The sequence below is a fragment of the Octopus sinensis genome, linkage group LG13, assembly GCF_006345805.1.
Source record: "Octopus sinensis linkage group LG13, ASM634580v1, whole genome shotgun sequence".
In the NCBI taxonomy this organism is placed as follows: Eukaryota; Metazoa; Mollusca; class Cephalopoda; order Octopoda; family Octopodidae; genus Octopus; species Octopus sinensis.
In genome coordinates, this window is record NC_043009.1 from 20,560,476 (window position 1) to 20,584,032 (window position 23,557).

The 23,557-nt window shown below is 38.6% G+C and overlaps 1 protein-coding gene and 1 non-coding gene across 5 annotated transcripts in view; both read left to right on the forward strand.

Annotated features, from left to right (window-relative positions):
- The window catches only part of LOC115218417 (protein Hook homolog 3), an 89,066-nt gene extending 67,038 nt beyond the window's left edge, over nucleotides 1-22,028 (forward strand). For all 4 annotated transcript variants that reach the window (XM_029788218.2, XM_029788219.2, XM_036508200.1 and 1 more), the window contains 11 exons: nucleotides 1-44; nucleotides 289-372; nucleotides 2,095-2,137; nucleotides 3,661-3,746; nucleotides 5,636-5,800; nucleotides 6,846-7,003; nucleotides 10,158-10,295; nucleotides 11,434-11,740; nucleotides 13,007-13,111; nucleotides 20,231-20,302; nucleotides 21,678-22,028. The exon at nucleotides 1-44 is cut by the window's left edge and continues 21 nt beyond it. In XM_029788218.2, the coding sequence (XP_029644078.1) occupies nucleotides 1-44; nucleotides 289-372; nucleotides 2,095-2,137; nucleotides 3,661-3,746; nucleotides 5,636-5,800; nucleotides 6,846-7,003; nucleotides 10,158-10,295; nucleotides 11,434-11,740; nucleotides 13,007-13,111; nucleotides 20,231-20,302; nucleotides 21,678-21,782 (1,307 nt within the window). In that variant the 3' untranslated portion in view covers nucleotides 21,783-22,028. The remainder of the gene's footprint in view (nucleotides 45-288; nucleotides 373-2,094; nucleotides 2,138-3,660; nucleotides 3,747-5,635; nucleotides 5,801-6,845; nucleotides 7,004-10,157; nucleotides 10,296-11,433; nucleotides 11,741-13,006; nucleotides 13,112-20,230; nucleotides 20,303-21,677) is intronic.
- Nucleotides 3,978-4,049, forward strand: Trnag-acc. Its single transcript has one exon. It is a non-coding gene; the product is annotated as a tRNA-Gly (tRNA).
- Nucleotides 22,029-23,557: the final 1,529 nt, after the last annotated feature.

A 23,557-nucleotide genomic window follows, 5' to 3' on the forward strand; every position in this document is an offset into this window, starting at 1 on the left:
GCCTTGATATAATGACTGAAGAGTTTCGAGACCTCCAACAAAAGGTTATTTTTCCATCTTTTATAGAATTTTTGGTGTAATTATCTACTTCTGGTTCCTATGATCTCTGTAAAATTACATGCCAATGCTATTGACCACCATTCTTCAACTTCATTTAAAATATCAAAGTAATTGCTTAAATAAAATGAATTAAACAATGTAATATAATATTTCCTAATGACTATTTAATTCAAGATAATTTCATGGTTATAATTAAGTAATTACTGATTATTTGTTCTCGTTATCCAGAATATAGAACTCAATCAACAAGCAGAAGAAGCAAGATCGTTAAAAGATGAAGTTGATGAACTTCGATACTTAGCTTCACAACAAGTAAGAATTTGGTTTTCTTTCTAATCAATCGAATCATTCCATTATGGTTTTGTTTCTTTTATTGCTTTTCAATTAGTATTTTGTTTTACTCAGTAATTATATGCGTAATAAACAAATGTTTCAATTAACAAATATTGACATTTGATTATTTATCAGAAACTTATTGCTTCAAGAAAATATGAATAAAAACCAAATCAAATTGGATATTTGTGTAGGATGAAGGGGCAAAGGGGTGTTGTTTATATAGTGACTGCTTGACTAAGAAGCTTGCTTCCTAATCACATGGTCTCAGGTTCAGTCCCACTACACAGCACTCTGGGCAAATGTCTTTTGCTATAGCCTCAAGCCAACCAAAGTCTTCTGAGTGGGTTTGGTAGGCAGGAGTTCCATCAGAGTGTGTGTGTGTTTGTGTGTGAAAGTGTTTGTGCCTCATTTGATAGATAGGAGAGAAACTGATGTGATTTATGGAAAGCTTTTTGGTTTTTAGTCAATAAAACCTGAAATTGTACAGTTTGTTGAAGAACAAGGGAAGTATTGACGTGATACTCATCGTTTAGTGTAGATTTCATTAATTAAGAGAATCTTAAATTGAGAATAATTCTGAACTTTTTAATCTCAAGTTTTTTCTCTTTTAATCCTACTTTTTCTTCAAGGATTCTCACGTTCAAAGACCAAATTTCAATTGCTGTGTGTTTCGGTGCTGTTGTCTTCTCAGTGACTTGACCTGAGATTATATGTTAAAACTGAAGAAGCACTTCCATCATGGAATAACCATTTTAATTACTTAAGACACAAAAACTGTTAAATTATTATTATTATTTTTCATTTAGTTTTCTTGTGTTAAACCTTTTCGTCACTGCACCATTGGGACATGGACACTGACACAGCTTTAAACGGTTCCACTTCTATTCTTACATCTCTTCTCCCTCTCTCTTCCCCTCCCCCTCTCTCTCTCCCTCCCTCTCTCTCTCTCTCTCTCTCTCTATCTATCTATCTATCTATCTATCTCTATATCTATATATTACTATCTATAATCTATTTATATATATATATATATATATATATATATATATGATATTTATATATATATGTTATATATATATATGTATATATATATATATGTATATATATGTATATATATATATGTATATATATATTATATGTATATATATATATGTATATATATGTATATGTATATATATGATATGTATATATATGTATATATATGTATATATATGTATATATATGTATATATATATATGTATATATATATATATGTATATATATGTATATGTATATATTGTATATATATGTATATGTATATATGTATATATATATATGTATATATAGTATATATATATATGATATATAGATGTATATCTATTGTCTAATAGGTATATATATATATATGTATACTATATATATATATATATATAATATATGTATATCTATATATATATCTATGTTATATATATATATGTATATATATATATATGTATATATATATATATATGTATATATTATATATATGTATATATAATATGTATATATATATGTATATGTATATATATATATGTATATGTATATATATATGTTATGTATATATATATATGTATATGTATATATATATATGTATATATATATATATATATATATATATTATGTATATATATATATCTATATCTAAATCTAATTAGATTTCTCTTTGAAATATTATTTCAGGCAAGAAATGAAACATTAATTCAGTCCTATAAAAGGAAATTTGGTAAGCTATATTTTTCCCTCCTGTTTATAAACTGTTTCTCCTCAACCAACCTTTCTTTCTAGTTTCCTTACAATCAATTGATCTAATGTTGTCATTGGTTCAAATTCAACTGTAGACACCATGTTTTACTGATTCCTCAATATATTTGTGAGGATTTATTAGTTCAGGAACTAGTTAGGAGTTCAAACCACATTACATTTAGCGTGTGGATATATTATTTTGTCTTCTGTTTACATTGCACACCAGCAGTAAAAAGTACAGTGGAGCAGCAGATATCACACAAAGACCAAGTCTTCCTTACCCACCTCTACTGCAGATGTGCGAATACAGAGAGAGTGCAGCACATCTAGACTGTCATACTGCACTCCCTAATAATTCAGATCTGCACGTCCCTCCTAGTTGTTGATCCAATTACTGCCAATAATTAATCAAAAAGTATCCTAGATTGAATGAATGTTAAAAATAAGGATTTCTTCCTTAAAAGCAACATATCAGGTTAAATGTTGAGGGCAAAATGGAATTGTTTTCCTGAATAGCTTCAAAAACAGAATTGTTAGAGATAAAGAAATTCTTTGATGACAATGCCTGTTCTAATGTTGGTTGTAGAACAGGGGTAGTTTTAATATTGTTGTTATCATCGTGATTGATGCCAGTGTTGCCTGACTGGCTCCCGTGCTGATGGCATGTAAAAACCACCATTGAAGCGTGGTCGTTGCCAGTGCCACCTGACTGGCTCCTATGCCGGTGGCACGTAAAAAGCGCCATTCGATTGTGGTCGATGCCAGTACTGCCTGACTGGCCCCTGTGCCAGTGGTACGTAAAAAGCACCCACTACATTAGGTTGGCATTAAGAAGGGCATCCAGCTGTAGAAACCTTGCAAGAGCAGATTGGGGCCTGGTGCAGCCTCCTGGCTTGCCAGTCCTCAGTCAAACCGTCCAACCCATGCCAGCATGGAAAGCAGATGTTAAACAATGATGATGGTGGTGGTGGTGTGCACAGCTGTTTTACATTCAGAAGCAATGTCATAAACAATTCCCTTCGATATCAAAGACCTTTCCTTCAATCCTTGTTGCTCCCAACAGAGCAGATTTCTGAATCAATGTAACTGTTGTAGTTACACCAATCTCAATAAGTGAGCTGCTGAGTCCCTTGATGACAATGCCTAGGACACTCATAACTGGGATTACTTTCGTAGAATTCCTCCATGGTCACCATATTTCCCCAGCCAAATCCTACTACTTTCCTATTTTCTCCTGTTCTTTGACCTCTATTTCCATGTCCACAGATATGGCCATATCTATGATGGTGCACTCTTTTTCCCTTTGTCAAGAACTATATCTGGTCGCCTGACATGAATTTCATTAAAATCTCATATTTTGTATTGAGCATTCTCTATTGCACTTTCTGGTTGATGTTCATACCATTTTCTTTCTACTTCATCATCATCATCATCATCATCATCATCATCATCATCATATCATCATCATCATTATTATTCTTATTATTCTTATTATTATTACAGAGGAAATGGGTGAACTAAGAAATAAAGTGAATGAACTGCATGAAAGTAATAACAAACATATTGAAGAAAAAATTGCTATGGAAACGGTTGGTATATTGTAAAAATAATTATTAATTAATTGTTAATAAAGGTTTAAATAGATTAACTCTCAGCAAGACTGAAATATTGAAGAGTGGAAAATATTGTGTGTGTCTTACTTGAAAGTGTAGCTCTTTCTTTATATTGTCAGATAGAGAGGTCATGGCATAAAACTTGTGGATTGTTTCTTAAAGAAAATGAATAAAAATGGCAGATTTGATATGGAAAATATAGAGTCAGCGTCGGTGGTGTAATGGTTAGCATGGTTGCCTACCAAGCAGTCGATCCGGGTTCGACTCCCGGCTGACGCAGGCAATAGCTTTTTATAGGCGCAGGAGTAGCTTGCTAACCAACCACATGGTTCCGAGTTCAGTCCCACTGCATGGCATCTTGGGCAAGTGTCTTCTGCTATAGCCCCGGGCCAACCAATGCCTTGTGAGTGGATTTGGTAGACGGAAACTGAAAGAAGCCTGTCGTATATATGTATATATATATATGTGTGTGTTTGTGTGTCTGTGTTTGTCCCACAGCCGATACTGGTGTGTTTACGTCCCCGTCACTTAGCGGTTCGGCAAAAGAGACCGATAGAATAAGTACTGGGCTTACAAAGAATAAGTCTCGGGGTCGATTTGCTCGACTAAAGGCGGTGCTCCAGCATGGCCGCAGTCACATGACTGAAACAAGTAAAAGAGAGAAAAGAGAAAGAGAGTCGAAGTTTAGTAAATTAAAGAGAGTTCTAGGAACCAACATTTGTAAAGATTTCATGTGACATTTGGTGTGGTTCTTCAGTAAAGAACTACAATGTAATTGATGTGGAATTATTGGTGTGATATGGTGGCAAAATTCCAAAAGTTTCATTCTTTAGAACCAAACTATTTTAATACTGAAAAACCTTAGCATATCTCCATTGATGCCAAGCCTTAGCATATCTCCAGCGAAGAATTTAATAATTATTTTTAGGGTTGTTGTTTAGCAACCATAGTCGGCACCGCTCTGATACACAGACTTAATTTTCTTGCACACCAAACAGGCTACACTTTAGTGTGGAACCATGCTGTTGTGACATGTTACCCTTGGTCTCTTGTACAGCTTATGTGGACGTGTCACAGAGGTTTAGCTGCAAATCCCAAATAGTCTTACACTTGTAACTGGGTTGTGTTTTGTTTACATCAGTAAAACATGACAATTGTCTGAGCAGTTTTCTGATTGGATGACAGTGGCAGTTCTATGATGACCTGTGACCTCTCTGATTAACATTTTGTTTGTCCTCTTTTCTGATTGGCTGACATTGATGTCGAGGTTATGGCTAAAGTTACTATGGAATGTTGATTTTTTTACATATTTTGGAATTTATATTGTTTTATATGTAATATGAAACATATAACAAATCCATTGGGGGCAGACACACACACATATGTACACACATACTTCTTGGTGGGACAGAAATACTAATTGGGGACACATTCAGAGGTAAAGGTGTTAATCTGGTCAGCAGGAAGACCTTTACAAGAACAGGATTATCTCTGAGACAAAAGAAAGACATTGTTTAGATACTTGGAATGGTAAATGGAATAACAAGCAGAAATGGTTGATCAGAGATTGGCACTGATATGAATATTTTGTATGAAATTGTTGGGTTTTTAAAACCTGAATTTCATGATTTTAGCTTTTAAATTTTCAACTTTTACAAAATGTTTCTTCAAGAAAATATTCATATTCTCTCTCTCTCTCTCTCTCTCTCTCTCTCTCCCCCCCCTCTCTCTCCCCTCTCTCTCTCTCTCTCTCTCTCTCTCTCTCTCTCTCTCTCTCTCTCTCTCTTTCTCTCTCACCCCTTCTTTCTACCACCTCTCTGTGGTTTCATTAAAATAATTCTTTCATTCTGCTTTGTTAAATGCAGGAATTGCGCAAGTTTACCCAGCAGAAGTCTCAACTGGATCTGATGGTGAGCCAGATAACCAAACTTGAGAATGACCTTGCATACCAAACCCAGAGAGCTGATAAAAATGAAGTGGATTACAGAATGGCTAAAAATAAATTAACTAATCTCCAAAAAGAAAAAGAGGTATTTATATGTTTCTTATTATTTCTCAATTCTAATGAGTGGATAACTCATTTAAAAATTGTTGTTGTATGTCATCTGTGAGAGAGCAGTGGTCTTTGGCTCGCATTACATGTGTATGCAATACAACCAAATATGACCCCCGTGGGTCTGTTGGTCCAGATATGTATTTATTTACCAGAGGATCATATTCAATACTCCACATGTAGTAGTCTATCATATGGGATATAATGTGACTGTCTGGACATGTTTTCATTGTCCAGTCTGTTTCTGTGTGATCAATATTGACTTTCCAGCCTTGGCTATCTTGTCTTTGTAAGGGTATGTAGGAATATATTATCCAATGTGTGGGATGTGATTTGAGGGAGAGGACTTGACTGGTACTTTTAGCAAATTGATCAAACACTTAGAGCTGCCAGACAAACTACATCGTGTGGGATTTTCTGAATGGTCAAACCCAAAATTACTTTGATCAGTGTGCAGGCCACTTGACGATGACTTGTTTCTCATGTGGCCCTCTTCTTGAAACAGATTGCCCATATCTGACTCAGAGTCTCTCTCTCTCTCTCTCTCTCTCTCTCTCTCTCTCTCTCTCTCTCTCTCTCTCTCTCTCTCTCTCTTTCTCTCTCTCTCTCTCTCTCTCTCTCTCTCTCTCTCTCTCTCTCGCTCTCTCTCTCTCCCTCTCTGGATCATTTACCTGTAGATTCTGGTAGTGGCCATAGCAAAGGTCAGTAAGGTGGACTTAGTTTAGGACAGTTGTTGTTTCTCTGTTCATATCTTTGGAATCACTTAAATTCATTTGTTGAGATGTGAATGGATAAAAACAGCTGAAGATGTTATTGAAACATGGGAAGAGCTAGGTGAATGGAACAATGTTCTGGTATATATATACATTGGAAATGTCCTCCTTGACAAAAATAACTGACAATAATACAAATGACAGCCATAACCCACCTCTCTGTCCCAACAAAACAATGTCTGAGGCTTATTTAATCTGCCACAAAAAAAAAGGATGAAATTTTGTTGTTGAAAATGTTTTATTTTTCAGAAATTGGAGAATGAACGGGATGCTATGAAGGAAGTCATTGAAGAAGATCAAGAGAGAAGCTGTACTTTACAGACACTGACCAGCTTGGAACATCAAGAAAAATTTGTGGGTTCTCTCTTTACAGAGACTGAAATGCTCTCTATTCCTCTAAATATTAAGTACGTCTCATTTCATAAAATTTCATCAATTCATTTATCTTTCTTATTTACATTTATTTCTGTTTAAGCAGTTATTTTTCTGGATAAATTTCAGTTTCTGCCATAACTAAAATTCATGTCTAGATTTTTTTTTTTCTTTTTATTAATTCCACAACTTTCTGTTGCTGCTCAGGACTTATATTAGGCAAGTTTTATTCCACTATTTCCAACTGATCCCCCAATTTAGATCCCACAGAATACCCCTCTCTTAGAGATTTCTACAGCACAAACTGAACAATAGAAAGTACCACAGACAGAGCTACACAATAACAATTGAAACAAAGATGAAACATAAAAATAAGAGATTTTCATGAAACTGGTTTGTCTTTGTGAAATCAGGGACAAGATGTAAGATCCCAATTCCATGAAAAGTTCTTTGATTGATCTGCAAAATAATACATTGAAATCAAATAAGATGCCATTGAGCACTACTTTGTTGCATTTATTGCATGTTTCCATACAAAAAACAGCAAAGTGAGACAACAGACAGAAGATAGACGTTTTGTTTGTCAGTTGACAAACTGTTGTATAATATAGATGGTTACACAAACATCATCATCAAACATTTGTTTTTCCATGCCGGCATGGATTGGACAGATCATCACAGTCTCAATTGGTTTGTTATTAGCAGTTACTGGCCTTTTAAACTGCTCAGAGCTCTCTCTCTCTCTCTCCCTCTCCCTCTTCCCATGGATGTCCTTCCTATAATCAACCATCTTAGAGAGTACCGCTTGCTTTTTTATCATAGCACCAGCACCCAAGAAGTTGTTATGCCTACATCAAGGCCAAAGGACGCCCCTTATTACAAATGGCTTTTGATGGGTGAAAGAAGTAGAATGATGAGGGTGAGAGGACAGAAGAGGTCCAGTGACATCCTGTCATTGAGTATGGGGAATAGGAGAGAGATTCAGTGTCATCTTTAATTACACCAGCAGCAGCAAAAGTAGATGGAAAATGAGAAGAAAAGGGGAGGAGTGATAGAGAGATGAGAGAGTTTAAGGCCAATGCAGAAGATAGAGCCTTGGCAATGTGTGTGTGTATATATATATATAATATAAAGTGCCTCCCAGCCTTTATCTCTACCATTTGGGATATTTCTTTTTTTTGCCCTGTCTGCACAAATGGTGGACAACTCTTCTCTACTCAATTGATTCCATCTTTTTAGTGAAACCCACTTCACATCAGTTTCCACAACTTCATCCCAGTTTTTCCTCTTCTGCAACTTCCATTCACACCAAATATGCAGCACTTATTTACAGTTTTCCACCTCCACACACAGATCCTGTTCACATTCTAATCTAGTCATTTTTTCTTGCTCACAACATCTTCATTCTGTTTTTCCTCTCTGATCATTTCTACCCGAACCGTTCCATCTCCAAGTAGAGCATACTCACTTTATTTCTTGTTAGTCTTTTGCAAACCCTCTACATTTAAGGCCTAGCTCTCTCACAACCATACTGCATCATACTTCTTAGAGTCTGTCTATGTATAATTAACTCATACTGATTAACAGGGAATAATGAAAAAAAGACGTGATAAACGAATTCTCTTGCTCACAAACTTGTAAAATAATCCTGTTTATACAAAAGAAAAACAAGCAAAAGCAATTAAAAATTCCATTGAACATTCTAGAATGAAATTGTCATTAGGACAGATTTCTTAAAATTTAAAAATAAAAAGAATTTGAAAAATAAATAAGAGAAAAATTATGCTTCTGTTTGTATGTAAAATATAAATTGGAACAAAGGAATTTGATTTTTTTTTTTTTACCTAAGTATATTTAATACTTCACATCCAATTGCTCCTACTTGTTCTTCTGCCGACACTTCAGATCCTTTGTATTTTTTATTTACCCAGGATTCACTGCCAAAACTCTAAATGAAAATCAGGGTGGTGGGTTATATGTAAATTATTTAAAATTTTGTAGAAAATAAAGAAGATAAGTAAATTGAATATAAAGGTATGTGGAATATTAAATATTAATGTTTGATATCTTTGAATTTCATTTGTGTGAATGGAACTCAGCAATGAGCTATAGTTACATACAGACACAATTACCATTTGCCTGTATCATTATAATAAGGTTTAGAGTTCATGATAATGATTTCATAGGTTTCAGCTTGACTTTTCTTCTAGAAAACTAAACAAACCTGTATATTTGATAATATGAATGCTTATCTTGCCGTTAGTAACTTTCCATTCGTTCTAACCTAATTTTAAATTCTCTCTGTCTTCACCTTTAATTTGTGATGAAGGGCAACAGCCATAACACAGGTGGCTGTAAGTAGAGAGCTCTAGCTGTGTGCTCAAGAATTTCGCTTTGCTTTGCAACAGTGTGTTTTGGGGTTCAATCCCACTGTACATTAAGTGTCTCCTACCATAGTCTTGGATAAACCAAAACCTTTTGAGTGGAATTTGGTTAATAAAGTTTTTGAGAGAGAGAATTCTTTGCAAAGTTTAACACCACTACCACCATGTCCTTGGCTACCTTTAATAAATTCCACTATGTTGTCACTCAGTTTAACACCCTCACATCACCTTACTGGCACCTGTGCTGGTGGCATTTGTAAAAAGATTTGAGTGAGGTCATTGCCAGTACCGCCTGACTGGCCCCCATGCCGATGGTACGTAAAAAGTACCCACTACACTCTTGGAGTGGTTGGCATTAGGAAGGGCATCCAGCTGTAGAAACTCTGCCAGATCAAGATTGGAGCCTGGTGCAGCCATCTGGTTTGCCACCCCTCAGTCAAAATCGTCCAACCCATGCTAGCATGGAAAGCGGACGTTAAACGATGATGATGATGACATGATCCTTAGATATTCTTAGCAAAGCCCACTTTGTGGCAAGAAATCAAAGCAAGTTTCCCTTCTCCCAGAATAATATCCTCTTTTGTTCCCAACAATGTGAAAGTCTTTTAAAATAGGCCATTAGTACTATCCTTTCTCTTCTGATTATGCCATGAAAAATTCACACTGGTATCAGGTGAATTATTATCCTTTTCTGTGGACAACCGACAGTGAGGTCCATAAAGATTTCAATTCAATCTATAAAATGTTGCTCTCTTTTGTTGCTTTTGACATTTTGAATTGAATCTGTGATGTTGTTTCCTTCCAGGGAGAAGTTGATGAGGCTTGCCATTGAGAATCGAGATTTGAAATCTTCTCAGTCAGGTGATGATGAGCAGTCAGAAATGCTTCGCAAGATGTTAGACGAGAGCAACACTAAACGAAATGAACTGGAAGCTGACTTACGGTAACCGCAACTTAAATTAATTACATCACATTTCATTGCAGCAAATTTAAAAAATTTTATTTTATTGGAAAATGAGAGCAAAATGAAGCTACAAGCACTGTCAGTTGAAGGAATCCAAGAAAATGGCTTGAAGCAAACCTATTGAGTTTTATAGAAAAGAATAACAAGACAGAGTATGAGCAGAGGAGTAACAATTGCATGGCTATGGACATGTTACTGTTTGGCTCAGATTAAAGAAGCCTACTTTCAGAGGCTTTCTAGCCTTTCCAGATTGTGTATTTAGGACTACATTATTGTATTCGCCTTTCATTTGTTCAGGCTCATGCATATGATTTGAGGGAGATTTAACATCTGTTTCCAGTGAATCAAGCAATCAGGTGGCTGGTTACGAATGACTGTTGGCTGATGGTTTAAACTAGACATGAAAATGATTAAATATGAGGAAAGGGTTGTAACCCAATTAATCAGGAAGAAAGTTAGCCTACGTGAGCTGCATTTTGGTTTTGTGTCAGGAAACTTCCTGGTGAGGCAGGAGAAGTATTTGGCCAGAAATAACTTCTGAATTTGGCTTTTGTTGACATGGAGAAAGCCTTTGACAAGGGTCTCCTATGCCTTCCAACCCATGTCAGCATGGAAAGTAGATGTGAAACAACAACGATGATGATATATATATATATATGTGATACTCGTGCTGGTGGCACGTAAAAAGCACCATCCGAACGTGGTTGATGCCAGCGCCGCCTGACTGGCGTCCGTGTTGGTGACACGTAAAAAGTACCAACTGATCGTGGCCGTTTGCCAGCCTCCTCTGGCTCCTGTGTTGGTGGCACATAAAAAGTACTCACTACACTCACGGAGTGATTGGCATTAGGAAGGGCATCCAGCTGTAGAAACCCTGCCAGATCAGACTGGAGCCTGGTGCAGCCTCCTGGCTTCCCAGACGCCATCGAACTGTCCAACCCATGCTAGTATGGAAAGCGGACGTTAAACGATGATGATGATGATATACACACATACACCACATGCACTCAATCTGAAAATCTATTTATAGAGTAATTATCTCTGTTTGATTACTTGAAGATAATATTTCTAGAACATCATTTTAAGACATTTCTACATTTTTGTTTGGTTTCTGTAGTTTGTCAAGACAGAAGAATCTAGAACAACAAGCGCTTCTAGAAGAACTTCAAGTCAGTCAAACCACTGCAGATGTTACATCGACAGAGCTGACAGAATTGAAAAAGGTCATATCAGAACAGAAACGCCACATACAAAGTGTAGAGGCAGAAGTATCGGAGAAGAAACATCAGATCGAGGAATTGGATCGACAGCGTTCTCTTGATGCTGAACAAATCCATCGGCTTCAAGAACAACTGAATAAGAAAGATGATGAACTGAAGAAGATGGAGGAGATGTACAGACGTTACTTACAAAAGGCTAAAGCTGTAAGATATTTCTAAGTCTATTCAGGTTGTCTGACAAAGTAGCAAGTTAAATGTAGAGAGCTTTATTTTTTTTATTTTTTATTTTTTTCATTTTTTATTTTTTTCATTCTTGTCATTTGTTTAGCTACTGAATATTTAGTGTTGATAATTATGCAATTAATATTCTAATTCATTTTAAGGTGACAAGCTGGTGGCAGACTGATTAGCAGGCTGGGCAAAGTGTTTAGTGGCACTTTGTCTCTGTTTTTACATTCTGAGTTCACATTTTGCTAAGGTCAACTTTACCTTTCATCCCATTTCAGGTTGATGAAAGAAGGGGTCGATTTAACTGACTGGCCCTCACCCATGAAATTGCTAGCCTTGTGCCAAAACATAAAACCACAATAGATAATTTATTTTTGAGCTTTGAGGGTTTTTTTCTTTCTTTTTTGCTTTCTGGTAAATATAAGATATAGAGATTGAATGAAACTGGAGGAGATGTCACCTCTCTCCAGCTTATCCACAATTTTATGTATCTTTCATCAATTCGTCAATCATTTACCTCTGGAAACCTTTCTCTAGTTACATTCCAGGCAAAAACACCAATTTGTCCTCATCAAGATTTATAGAAACTTTACAATAACCCTGTCTTTTTGCTAAACAGCAGACAACAACACTTTAAAGATTTAACATTCTGATAATCTCACTCTGTTTTCTCAACCTTCCAATCTAAAGCAGACTTCCTAAAAGACTTTGATCATTTCCCTTTTGTGAAGAATTTGTGTTTTTAGCTTTCGTCTCAGACTGGGGAAAGACAACAAAACTGAGCACATCACTTTTTTTTTATATAACTGACAACAAAGCAACAATGCTCTCTCTCTCTCTCTCTCTCTCTCTCTCTCTCTCTCTCTCTCTCTCTCTCTCTCTCTCTCTCTCTCTCTCTCTCTCTCTCTCTCTCTCTCTCTCTCTCTCTCTCTCTCTCTCACTCACACACACACACACACACACACACACACACACACGTGCAGAGTAATGACAATAATGGTTAGATTTTACACATTACTTAAGCATGGCAAACATTTCTCGATACTGTTCAATTAAATAATTCTCATCAACTCAGAAAACCATTCAATTGCTAGATTCGACCAACTCCAATACGCAGCCTCATTATGCTTCTAATTAGCCTTCAAGTTGTATTAATTATTTCATCTATTCTTCTCTTGTTTCATCCTGAAATTCTCTTCTTTTTTTTTTACATGTTTATTTTTTTTCCTTCTAAATTTTTAGGTATTCAAATCCCTTGACATCAAACAGAATCCTGCTTCCGGCCCCGAAGTCCAAGCCCTTCGCAACCAATTGGATGAGAAACAGAAGCTGATTGATCATTTAGAGGTTCCAACCTTTTTCAATAACAAAAATTACACATTTTACACAAGTGTGTGTGTGTGTGTGAGTATGCATAAACAAATGTGCATGCATGTGTGTGTGTGTGTACATGTATGTATATACAGGTGTACAATGTGGTTGAGTTTATATTATATCTGGATGTATATATGGGTGTGTATGATGATGTCGTTATTATCATCTTTTTAATGTACATTTTTCTATAGTCACATTTTATGTACATACATACATATGAACTATGTGTGTGTGTGTATATAAATATATATTTTTTTTCTATATTTAACGAGACGTGAGGCTGATCGTTAAATATAGAATAAATGTATTTATAATTTATAGCTCCTTATCGCTAAGATAAATATAGCTCACGCATCTCCCATAGATAGGCAAAATATCTCTCTCTCAAATTTAGGTATTTTATACCTACTAATAAGTATTTCTCTTCTGGGCCGTGACAGCTGAGGATATGCGTAAGCTTGCAAGAAATGAAGCCAGTATGCTCCGATGGATGTGTAATGTCAGTGTTCATAATCGTCAGAGTGTAAGTACTTTGAGAGAAAAGTTGAACCTAAGAAGTGTCAGTTGTGGTGTGCAAGAGAGACGGCTGCGCTGGTGTGGTCATGTGACGAGAATGGCTGAAGATAGTTGTGTGCAAAAGTGCTACACCCTAGCAGTTGAGGGAACCTGTGGAAGAGGTAGACCCAGGAAAACCTGGGACGAGGTGGTGAAGCACGACCTTCGAACTTTAGGTCTCACTGAAGGCCGAGTCCTATGGAAGTGTGCTGTGCATGAGAGGACCCGGCAGGACTAGTCAGGCCATATCCCGTGGCCCCTACCTGGGACGTAGCCGATCCACCTGTGCATACCTTCCTTCTTGTGACACTTGTGAAGACCTGCTGAGGCAAGTGAAAATCAATCAAAATAGATGAACATCAATGGAATTTGTATCTTTGTGGTACCAGTGCCTGTGGCACACAAGAAAACCATCCGAATGTGGCCGTAGCCAGTACCGCATCGACTGGCCTCCGTGCTGTGGGAACATGGTGGCACATAAAAACACCATCCGAAGACCCGGCAAGACTAGTCAGGTCATAACCCGTGGCCCCTACCTGGGACGTAGTCAGTCCACCTGTACATACCTTCCTTCTTGTGACACTTGTGAAGACCTGTTGAGGCAAGTGAAAATCAAATCAAAACAAATCAAAATAGATGAACATCAATGGAATTTGTATCTTTGTGGTACCAGTGCCGGTGGCACACAAGAATCCATCCGAACGTGGCCGTAGTCAGTACCGCTTGTGGTACCAGTGCCGGTGGCACACAAGAATCCATCCGAACGTGGCCGTAGTCAGTACCGCATCACTGGCCATCGTACTGTGGCCGTTCGCCAGCCTCATCTAGCACCTGTGTCGGTGGCACATAAAAACACCATCCGAAGACCCGGCAAGACTAGTCAGGCCATAACCCATGGCCCCTACCTGGGACGTAGTCAGTCCACCTGTGCATACCTTCCTCCTTGTGATACTTGTGAAGGCCTGTTGAGGCAAGTGAAAATCAAAATCAAAATCAAATCAAAACAAATCAAAATAGATGAACATCAATGGAATTTGTATCTTTGTGGTACCAGTGCCTGTGGCACACAAGAAATCCATCCGAACGTGGCCGTAGTCAGTACCGCATCGACTGGCCATCGTGCTGTGGGCACATAACAAACACCATCCGATCGTGGCCGTTCGCCAGCCTCATCTAGCACCTGTGTCGGTGGCACATAAAAACACCATCCGAAGACCCGGCAAGACTAGTCAGGCCATATCCCATGGCCCCTACCTGGGACGTAGTCAGTCCACCTGTGCATACCTTCCTCCTTGTGATACTTGTGAAGGCCTGTTGAGGCAAGTGAAAATCAAAACAAATCAAATCAAATCAAATCAAAACAAATCAAAATAGATGAACATTAATGGAATTGTATCTTTGTGGTACCAGTGCCGATGGCACACAAGAAAACCATCCGAATGTGGCCGTAGCCAGTACTGCACCGACTGGCCTCCATGCTGTGGGCACGTAACAAACACCATCCGATCGTGGCCGTTCGCCAGCCTCATCTGGCACCTGTGTCGGTGGCACATAAAAACACCATCCGAAGACCCGGCAAGACTAGTCAGGCCATAACCTGTGGCCCCTACCTGGGACGTAGTCAGTCCACCTGTGCATACCTTCCTTCTTGTGACACTTGTGAAGACCTGTTGAGGCAAGTGAAAATCAAAACAAATCAAAATAGATGAACATCAATGGAATTTGTATCTTTGTGGTACCAGTGACCGTGGCACGTGGCACACAAGAAAACCATCCGAACGTGGCCATAGCCAGTACCGCATCGACTGGCCTCCGTGCTGTGGGCACGTAACAAACACCATCCGATCGTGGCCGTTTGCCAGCCTCATCTGGCACCTGTGTCGGTGGCACATAAAAACACCATCCGAGCGTGGCCGTTTGCCAGCCTCGTCTGGCACCTGTGTCGGTGGCACATAAAATCACCCACTACACTCTCGGAGTGGTTGGCGTTAGGAAGGGCATCCAGCTGTAGAAACACTGCCAGATCTGACTGGACTGGTGCAGCTTTCGGGCTCCCCAGACCCCAGTTGAACCGTCCAACCCATGCTAGCATGGAAAGCGGACGTTAAATGATGATGATGATGATGAAAGGAATGGCGTGCATACATGGCTGCTAGTTTTCGCGGTGCACCCGCCCTCCCACTCCCACCACTGGTACAGGATGTCCTAAATTTTCTCATCCTTGTTGTCTCCCTTGTACACTTCAAAGTCTTACGCCACCCCCACCTCCTTCCATAAAAGGTAGTGGTCATTCATTGCAAGATACACTTCAAAGTCTTACGCCACCCCCACCTCCTTCCATAAAAGGTAGTGGTCATTCATTGCAAGATATGTTAGTGTTGTGTATGCGGTTTGAACTTGAGTTTTATTGTTTGTCTATGAATCCTGCCAAATGCGAGTTTTCTTTTCAGGTCCATGACGCTACTAGGGCCAATACCACCCACACCTACACCCTCAGGGTTGGCACCCTGAAAGGCAGATCTGGCGAGATCGTTGAATTGCTTGAATGGAGGTGTGTTGATATATGCTGCATTCAAGAAGTGAGGTGGAGAGGAGGTTCTGCTAGGTTCCTCACAGGCAAAGGACAGAGGTACAAGATTTTCTGGGCTGGGAATACTGATGGGGTCGGGGGTGTGGGTATGCTTATCGCTGAAAAATGGGTAGATAAGGTAATCGAGGTAGTCAGAGTATGTGACAGAATACTTAAGATTAGATTAGTGCTCCATCATAGTTTAGCAACTGTTATATCGGCCTATGCCCCTCAGCCAGGGCTACCCGATGGACAGAAAGACTGTTTCTATGACACCCTACTGCAGACCACCTCATTGACGTACGACAGGGACCTTCTCTTTGTGGCTGGTGACTTCAATGGGCATGTTGGATGATGTGCTGGGGGCTTCCATGGCATTCATGGAGGCTACGGTTATGGTTCCCGCAACGAGGAGGGAACCAGGCTGCTGGAGTTCTGCGATGCGAATAGTCTTATGGTTTGCAACACTAACTTCAGGAAACCGACAAGCCACCTGGTCACCCACCGATCGGGCCGGCATACTAGCCAAATCAACTACATCCTTGCCAGAAAAAGGGAAAGATGGCTGCTTATAAATGCCAAAACCTACCCAGGCGAAGAATGTACCCCACAACATAGACTGGTAGTTAGTGACTTTAAGATCAGGACTAAGAGGACGACTAGAAGACGACCAACATGGAGAAGAAGGGTCTGGAAGCTTAAAGACCCTGCAAATGGACAGAGATTTAGAGACATGTTACTTGAAGCCTTTGACGAAATAGAAGGGGGTATAGCTACACATGGGGTAGAAGACAACTGGACGCTTCTAAGGGACAACCTGCTGAAAGCCACTGACCAGATCTGTGGCTGGTGCAAAGTCCCCTCAAGACCCAAAATAACGTGGTGGTGGAACAATATTGTTGACAGGGCTATTAGACAAAAGAAACAGGCTTGGAAGGACTGGAAGAACGGTGGTAGCAGGGAAGTGTATCAGACTGCCAGAAGGGAAGCTAGGAGGCAGGTGTATTTAGCCAGAGGGGAAGCAGATAAGAAAAGATTTGCCAATGTCCTGCGCCGGGAGGATGAAAGACTTGAAGTATTTCGTGTTGCAAGACAGTGTGTGAAAGAGAATCGTGACGTAGTTGGAGAGAAATGTGTTCGCAAGGATGATGGTTCACTTGTGCTAAATGAGGATGCAAAGAGAGAGGTTTGGAGACGCCACTATGAAAGGTTGCTGAATGAGGAAAATAAATGGGATAAAGAGTGTCTGCCGAATGTCGACCCAACAGAGAGAAAAGCAATCCGAGTTGACAGTTCCTTAGTAGTTAAGGCAATTACAAGCATGAAAACAGGGAAAGCCCCAGGCCCATCAGGTATTACTGCAGAGATGCTCAAAATATCTGGTAGTGTCGGCTATAGCCTAGTCACCCGTATAGTTAACCAGGTGATACACGAAGGATTCATACCCAATGACTGGTGTAGCAGCATAATAGTCAACTGCTACAGGAGTATCAAGATGCTGGATCAGGTAATGAAGGTTACGGAGAGGGTTATATCCCAACTAATCAGAGAGAGAATTAGCTTAGATGAGATGCAGTTTGGGTTCGTGCCAGGGAAAAGTACTACTGATGCTATATTCCTGGTAAGACAGCTGCAGGAGAAATACCTAGCCAAAGATAGGCCCCTGTACCTGGCTTTTGTTGACATGGAGAAAGCCTTCGACAGGGTCCCCCGATTCCTTATCTGGTGGTCAATGAGGAAACTAGGGATAGATGAATGGTTAGTGAGAGCTGTGCGAGCCATGTACAGAGACACTGCTAGTAAGGTGAGGGTTGGCAACGAGTACAGTGAAGAATTCCGGGTAGAGGTTGGGGTCCACCAAGGTTCAGTCCTCAGTCCCCTCCTATTTATCATAGTCCTCCAGGCAATAACAGAGGAATTCAAGACAGGATGCCCCTGGGAGCTCCTCTATGCTGATGACCTTGCTCTAATTGCTGAGTCTCTATCAGAACTGGAGGAGAAGTTTCAGGTGTGGAAGCAAGGTTTAGAATCGAAGGGCCTTACAATCAACCTAGCCAAAACCAAAGTCCTAATAAGTAGGAAAGTAGACAAGTCACAAACGCCTTCAGGTAGATGGCCCTGCTCGATCTGTAAAAAAGGTGTAGGTAGAAACTCTATAAGGTGCACCAAGTGTAAGCTATGGACACATAAGAGGTGTAGCAATGTCAAAGGAAGGCTAACTAGGAAAATAGTTTTTGTCTGTGGCAGATGCTCAGGAGCAATAAACACTGAAAATATGCAGAGACCAACTTCTACCATGTTCCAAGGAGAAAAATTAGAAGTAGTTGATAGCTTCCGCTACCTAGGTGACCAAGTCAGTAGCGGGGGCGGGTGTGCTGAAAGTGTAACTGCTAGAGTAAGAATAGCCTTGGCAAAGTTTAGAGAGCTCTTACCCCTGCTGGTGACAAAAGGCCTCTCGCTCAGAGTAAAAGGCAGACTGTATGATGCATGTGTACGTACAGCCATGCTACATGGTAGTGAAACATGGGCTGTGACTGCTGAGGATATGCGTAAGCTCACAAGAAATGAAGCCAGTATGCTCCGATGGATGTGTAATGTCAGTGTTCATAATCGACAGAGTGTAAGTACCTTGAGAGAAAAGTTGGACCTAAGAAGCATCAGTTGTGGTGTGCAAGAGCGACGTCTGCGCTGGTATGGGCATGTGACGAGAATGGGTGAAGATAGTTGTGTGCAAAAGTGCCACACCCTAGCAGTTGAGGGAACCTGTGGAAGAGGAAAACCTGGGACGAGGTGGTGAAGTACGACCTTCGAACTTTAGGTTTCACCAAGGAAATGACTAGAGACCGAGACCTATGGAAGTATGCTGTGCGTGAGAAGACCCGGCAAGACCAGTGAGAACAGTCAAAGTGAAAATCAAAATCAAACCAAATCAAATCAGATATCAGAAAGCAGAACCAAAATTGAGGTCGATCAAAATCAGTGGAAATTGCAGCTGTGGTTAAGCGAACCATCCGATCATGGTCGTTGTCAGCACCACCCTGTCTGGCCTCCATGCCAGTGGCACATAAAAGCACCATCCATTCATGTCCGTTGCCAGCCTTGCCTGGCCCCCATGCCGGTGGCACGTAAAAGCACCATCCATTCTGTCTGGCACCTGTGCAGGTGGCACGTAAAAAGCACCCACTACACTCACAGAGTAGTTGGCGTTAGGAAGGGCATCCAGCCGTAGAAACACTGCCAGATCTGACTGGGCCTGATGAAGCCTTCCGGCTTCACAGACCCCAGTTGAACCGTCCAACCCATGCTAGCATGGAAAACGGACGCTAATTGATGATGATGATATATATATATATATATATATATATATATATATATATGCACAGGTGTATGTGTTTTGTCAGCTTTCCCCTTCATTCTTCTAAGGATTCAATATATACCAGTCAAATATTGGGGGCTATTTAATTGACTAACTCCCTCACGCAAAATGTAACAGCTTGTGTGTCTGTATTAGAAATCAGTAATAAACAAACCCTTTGATTGTTTTGCATTTTGTTCAGATTTTTTGGGGCATAGTGTAACTAGGACTACATCATCCCTACTGTGTGTAATTTAAATCGAGAGGAATGTAAACTGATGCAGATTTGGCTGCTATTTTTGGCAGGAAAATAATAATGTTGAGCCTTGACCATTGGCCAAACAAACTTAATTTATTTTCTGATCTAAATGGACCCATGTTGACTCTAACCACATCTGGTTTATGTTGGCAGGGACCACAGCTAGTTTATGTCCACACTGAGCACAGCTGGTTTGTGTAAAGCTCTGTCTGTTGTCTCTCTACTCTCTCAACTACTTTTGCCCTTGAAATCTGTCTTTTGTCAATGATTATATCAATGTTGTTTAAAAACTGAAAGTACTCATGCACCACACACACACACACACACATGTATACGTATTATTCTATTTTATAGAAAGATTATGAGAAGAGCAAAGTTATGCGAGAGGAAGAAGAAAAGTTAATTATAACAGCTTGGTATAATCTGGTGAGTTTTGTTGAGGTATTTCACAAAAATATTCATAAAAAAATAGAAGTATCTGCAAATGAAATATTTCATCCTATTTTAAACTATTGTATCTCTGATTTAGATTTATTTCAAGGGAGTTCCATGAGTTTGTCTGTCTTGGGGAGAAATGACATTTGATGTTTTAATAACATTTACCAATGGCCACTAGTTTATTGTCATTATTAAGGCTGTCAGCTGGCAGAATCGTTAGCACATTGGGCAAAATGCTTAGTACCATTTTGTCCATCTTTACAATTAAGTTCAAATTCCACAAAGTTCAGTTTTGCCTCCCATCCTTTCAGGGTCAATAGAATAAGCACCCATTACACTCTCGGAGTGGTTGGTGTTAGGAAGGGCATCCAGCCGTAGAAAACCATGCCAAATCAGACAGGTATTTGGTGCAGCATTCCAGCATACCAGCTCGATTGAACCATGCCAGCATGGACAATGGATGATAAATGATGATGATGATGATGATGATGAATACTGGGGTCAATGTAATCAACTTAACCTCTCCCCGAAATTGCTGGCCTTGTGCCTATAGTAGAAAGGATTATTGTTATTATTATTATTATCATTATTATTATTTAAACCTATTTGTTGTTATCTGATAAAAGAAAGAAAGAACGAATTGAAAGAGACATGAAGATCTCTTTCCCCAAGACTTTCTCTTGAAGAGAAATGGTTGAAAATATTTGCATCCATTATCACAACAGGTCATCCTCATGTGCTTGTGCATTTCAATCTCATCTTCATGAATCCATGAAGATGATCAACCCGATGTCCATCGATACTACGGACTGTAATCATCCGAGGAATATGGACTGGGATCTTAAGAGACATGTGATTTGGGGAAACACATGTAGCAATGCATTAAATGTTTATAAATTCTATCCAAGGATTATTGTTGTTATGACCGCTGAAGTGGTTGGTGATAGAACGACCATCCTGCTGTCAAAACCAAGCCAGAATGAGACACGCACCCAAGCACCATCTGTGAGAGCAGTGGTTCCCAGTGAGAACTGGCTGTGACCATGATGGCCCACCTAACCCATGCCAGCACAGAAAATAGATGTAAAATTACTCTGGTAATGATGGCAGCATTGGGGAAGTTGAAAGCTTCAGTGCCACACAGTTGGATCTCAGGTTGGAATCTTTGGACTGGGTGAAGTTACAGGAACAAAACCTCCACATTAAATCAACAATTTGTTGAATTTTTTCATTTTTAGAGGCAACATTACATTGTTACGTTGTCCTAATTAATTTCTGTGTGTTGAAAAATTCATAGATAGATAGAGAGAAAGAAAGAAAAAACAGTCTCCCTCGTATGATATTCCTCTTTATTCTGTTACAGAGTCGGCAGTTACAGCGACGAGCGGTGGATGAGAAATTAAGTCACAATAACTCAGGCCAGTCATTTCTCACTAAACAGCGACAAGTTCATGGCCGCAGGATATAATGGACATCTTTCGCAAACAACAGCCCTAATTCCTCATTCAGCTGGCCTTCATTGATTTGTTTCGTTGTTTTGTTTTGTTTTTTTTCTAACCTGTTCTGGTTTCGAACTTAACTGTCATCTTGGTGCTGGTTATAAGATGACTGTTACATTGTGTATATATATACATAAATATATATATATATATATATATATATATATATATATATAAAAAATATATTATATTAGCTAACAACATCACATTGATGGGAACAAAGACTTACAGTCATTTGATATCAGCACTCTGCTACAATTATTGTACAGATACCCCTTACTTACATTATTCTACAACAAATACCACTTCATGCATTATTAAATTAATTAATGTGTGTACGTGTAATCTTTATATATATGTATGTGTGTATGTATGTATGTATGTATGTATGTGTGTGTATCTATGTGCATATATATATATATACATATGCACACACATGTGTATGTATGTATGTATGTATGTATATGTGTGTGTGTGCATAAATATATGTGTATGTATATATATTATTAATGAATTCACCACCATTACACACTCACACATATACATACATTCTGAAGTGTATATATTGACATAAACATTTCATCTGTTTCTTCTCCTCGTTACCACTTCCCACTCACTCATTTGTGCATTATTACATTAATTAATGCTTTTGTGCATAAATTCATCCCCGTGCAGTTTTAGTGTATATAAAATGAGGGGTGTAGATGGAGAGTTTTGGACAAATGTAAATATATATATATGATTGCTGCTTTCGAGGTCTGAGGAAAGAACAGTGTTCAGGAATGTTCCACCAACCATTCACAGATTAGATTCCATATTCCTCCACTCTTTCTCATTTTATTTTCATCTTCTGCCAACGATCCCCAGACACTAATTCACCAATTCCTTTACATTTCAGAAACATGTTAGCTTTTTGATTGGTTTTTGTTTTGTTTATTTTTAAGCTAATCAAGATTTCAATTTCTCTGACCCAGCTTATCTTTAATTATTTTTTATTTAGAGTTAATTCTCTTATTTACTAATTGCTGCTTATTTCATGGTTTAATTTGATTTGAGTGAATGAAAAAGAGGAAAACAAAGTGAAGATTATTATAGTTTCAACCTAAGAATTCAGATACAGACCTACATTTACTGAACTCCTGATATCAAAAGTAATACAGCAAAAGCTGGTCTTTTTAAAAACGTTTTTCTCTTAAATTCAAATATCTTTACATTTCTTCTACAAACTTCTTCCAAATGTCTTTCAAAGTAAATACTTAGCTAAAAGATGAAGAAAAAAATAACTGCAGATATTTTCTTATTTACAAAATTTCTCCTTGAAATTTTGCCAGAATTTTAGCAGAGTATTTTAAGATTTATTGAAACATTTTAAGAGTTAAATTTAAGTTGGTTTACTTTTAGAAGGACTTTAGCTCTGTCAAATTTTTATCTTTTTTTTTTACTTAAAACTGTGACAATATAGGCCACACTTGCAATTTAGTATCCCAATTAACATCAATTATAATCTTATTAATGAAGCTCTTTTATTAGACAGGGCTGCGATATTCAGGGCTGCGATATTCACACAAATGTTGACACCAATTTTGCTTTTTCTGGATTCATTTTTAATATTTGATTATTTCACATGTGCCTCAGCCAATATAATTTTGGTTGTAATCCTGACTATTTAATTGTTAGTTCTTAATTAAATGTCACCTTGTTTTTTCACACAATTTTTATGTTGCAAAGACAAAAGATGTTATTT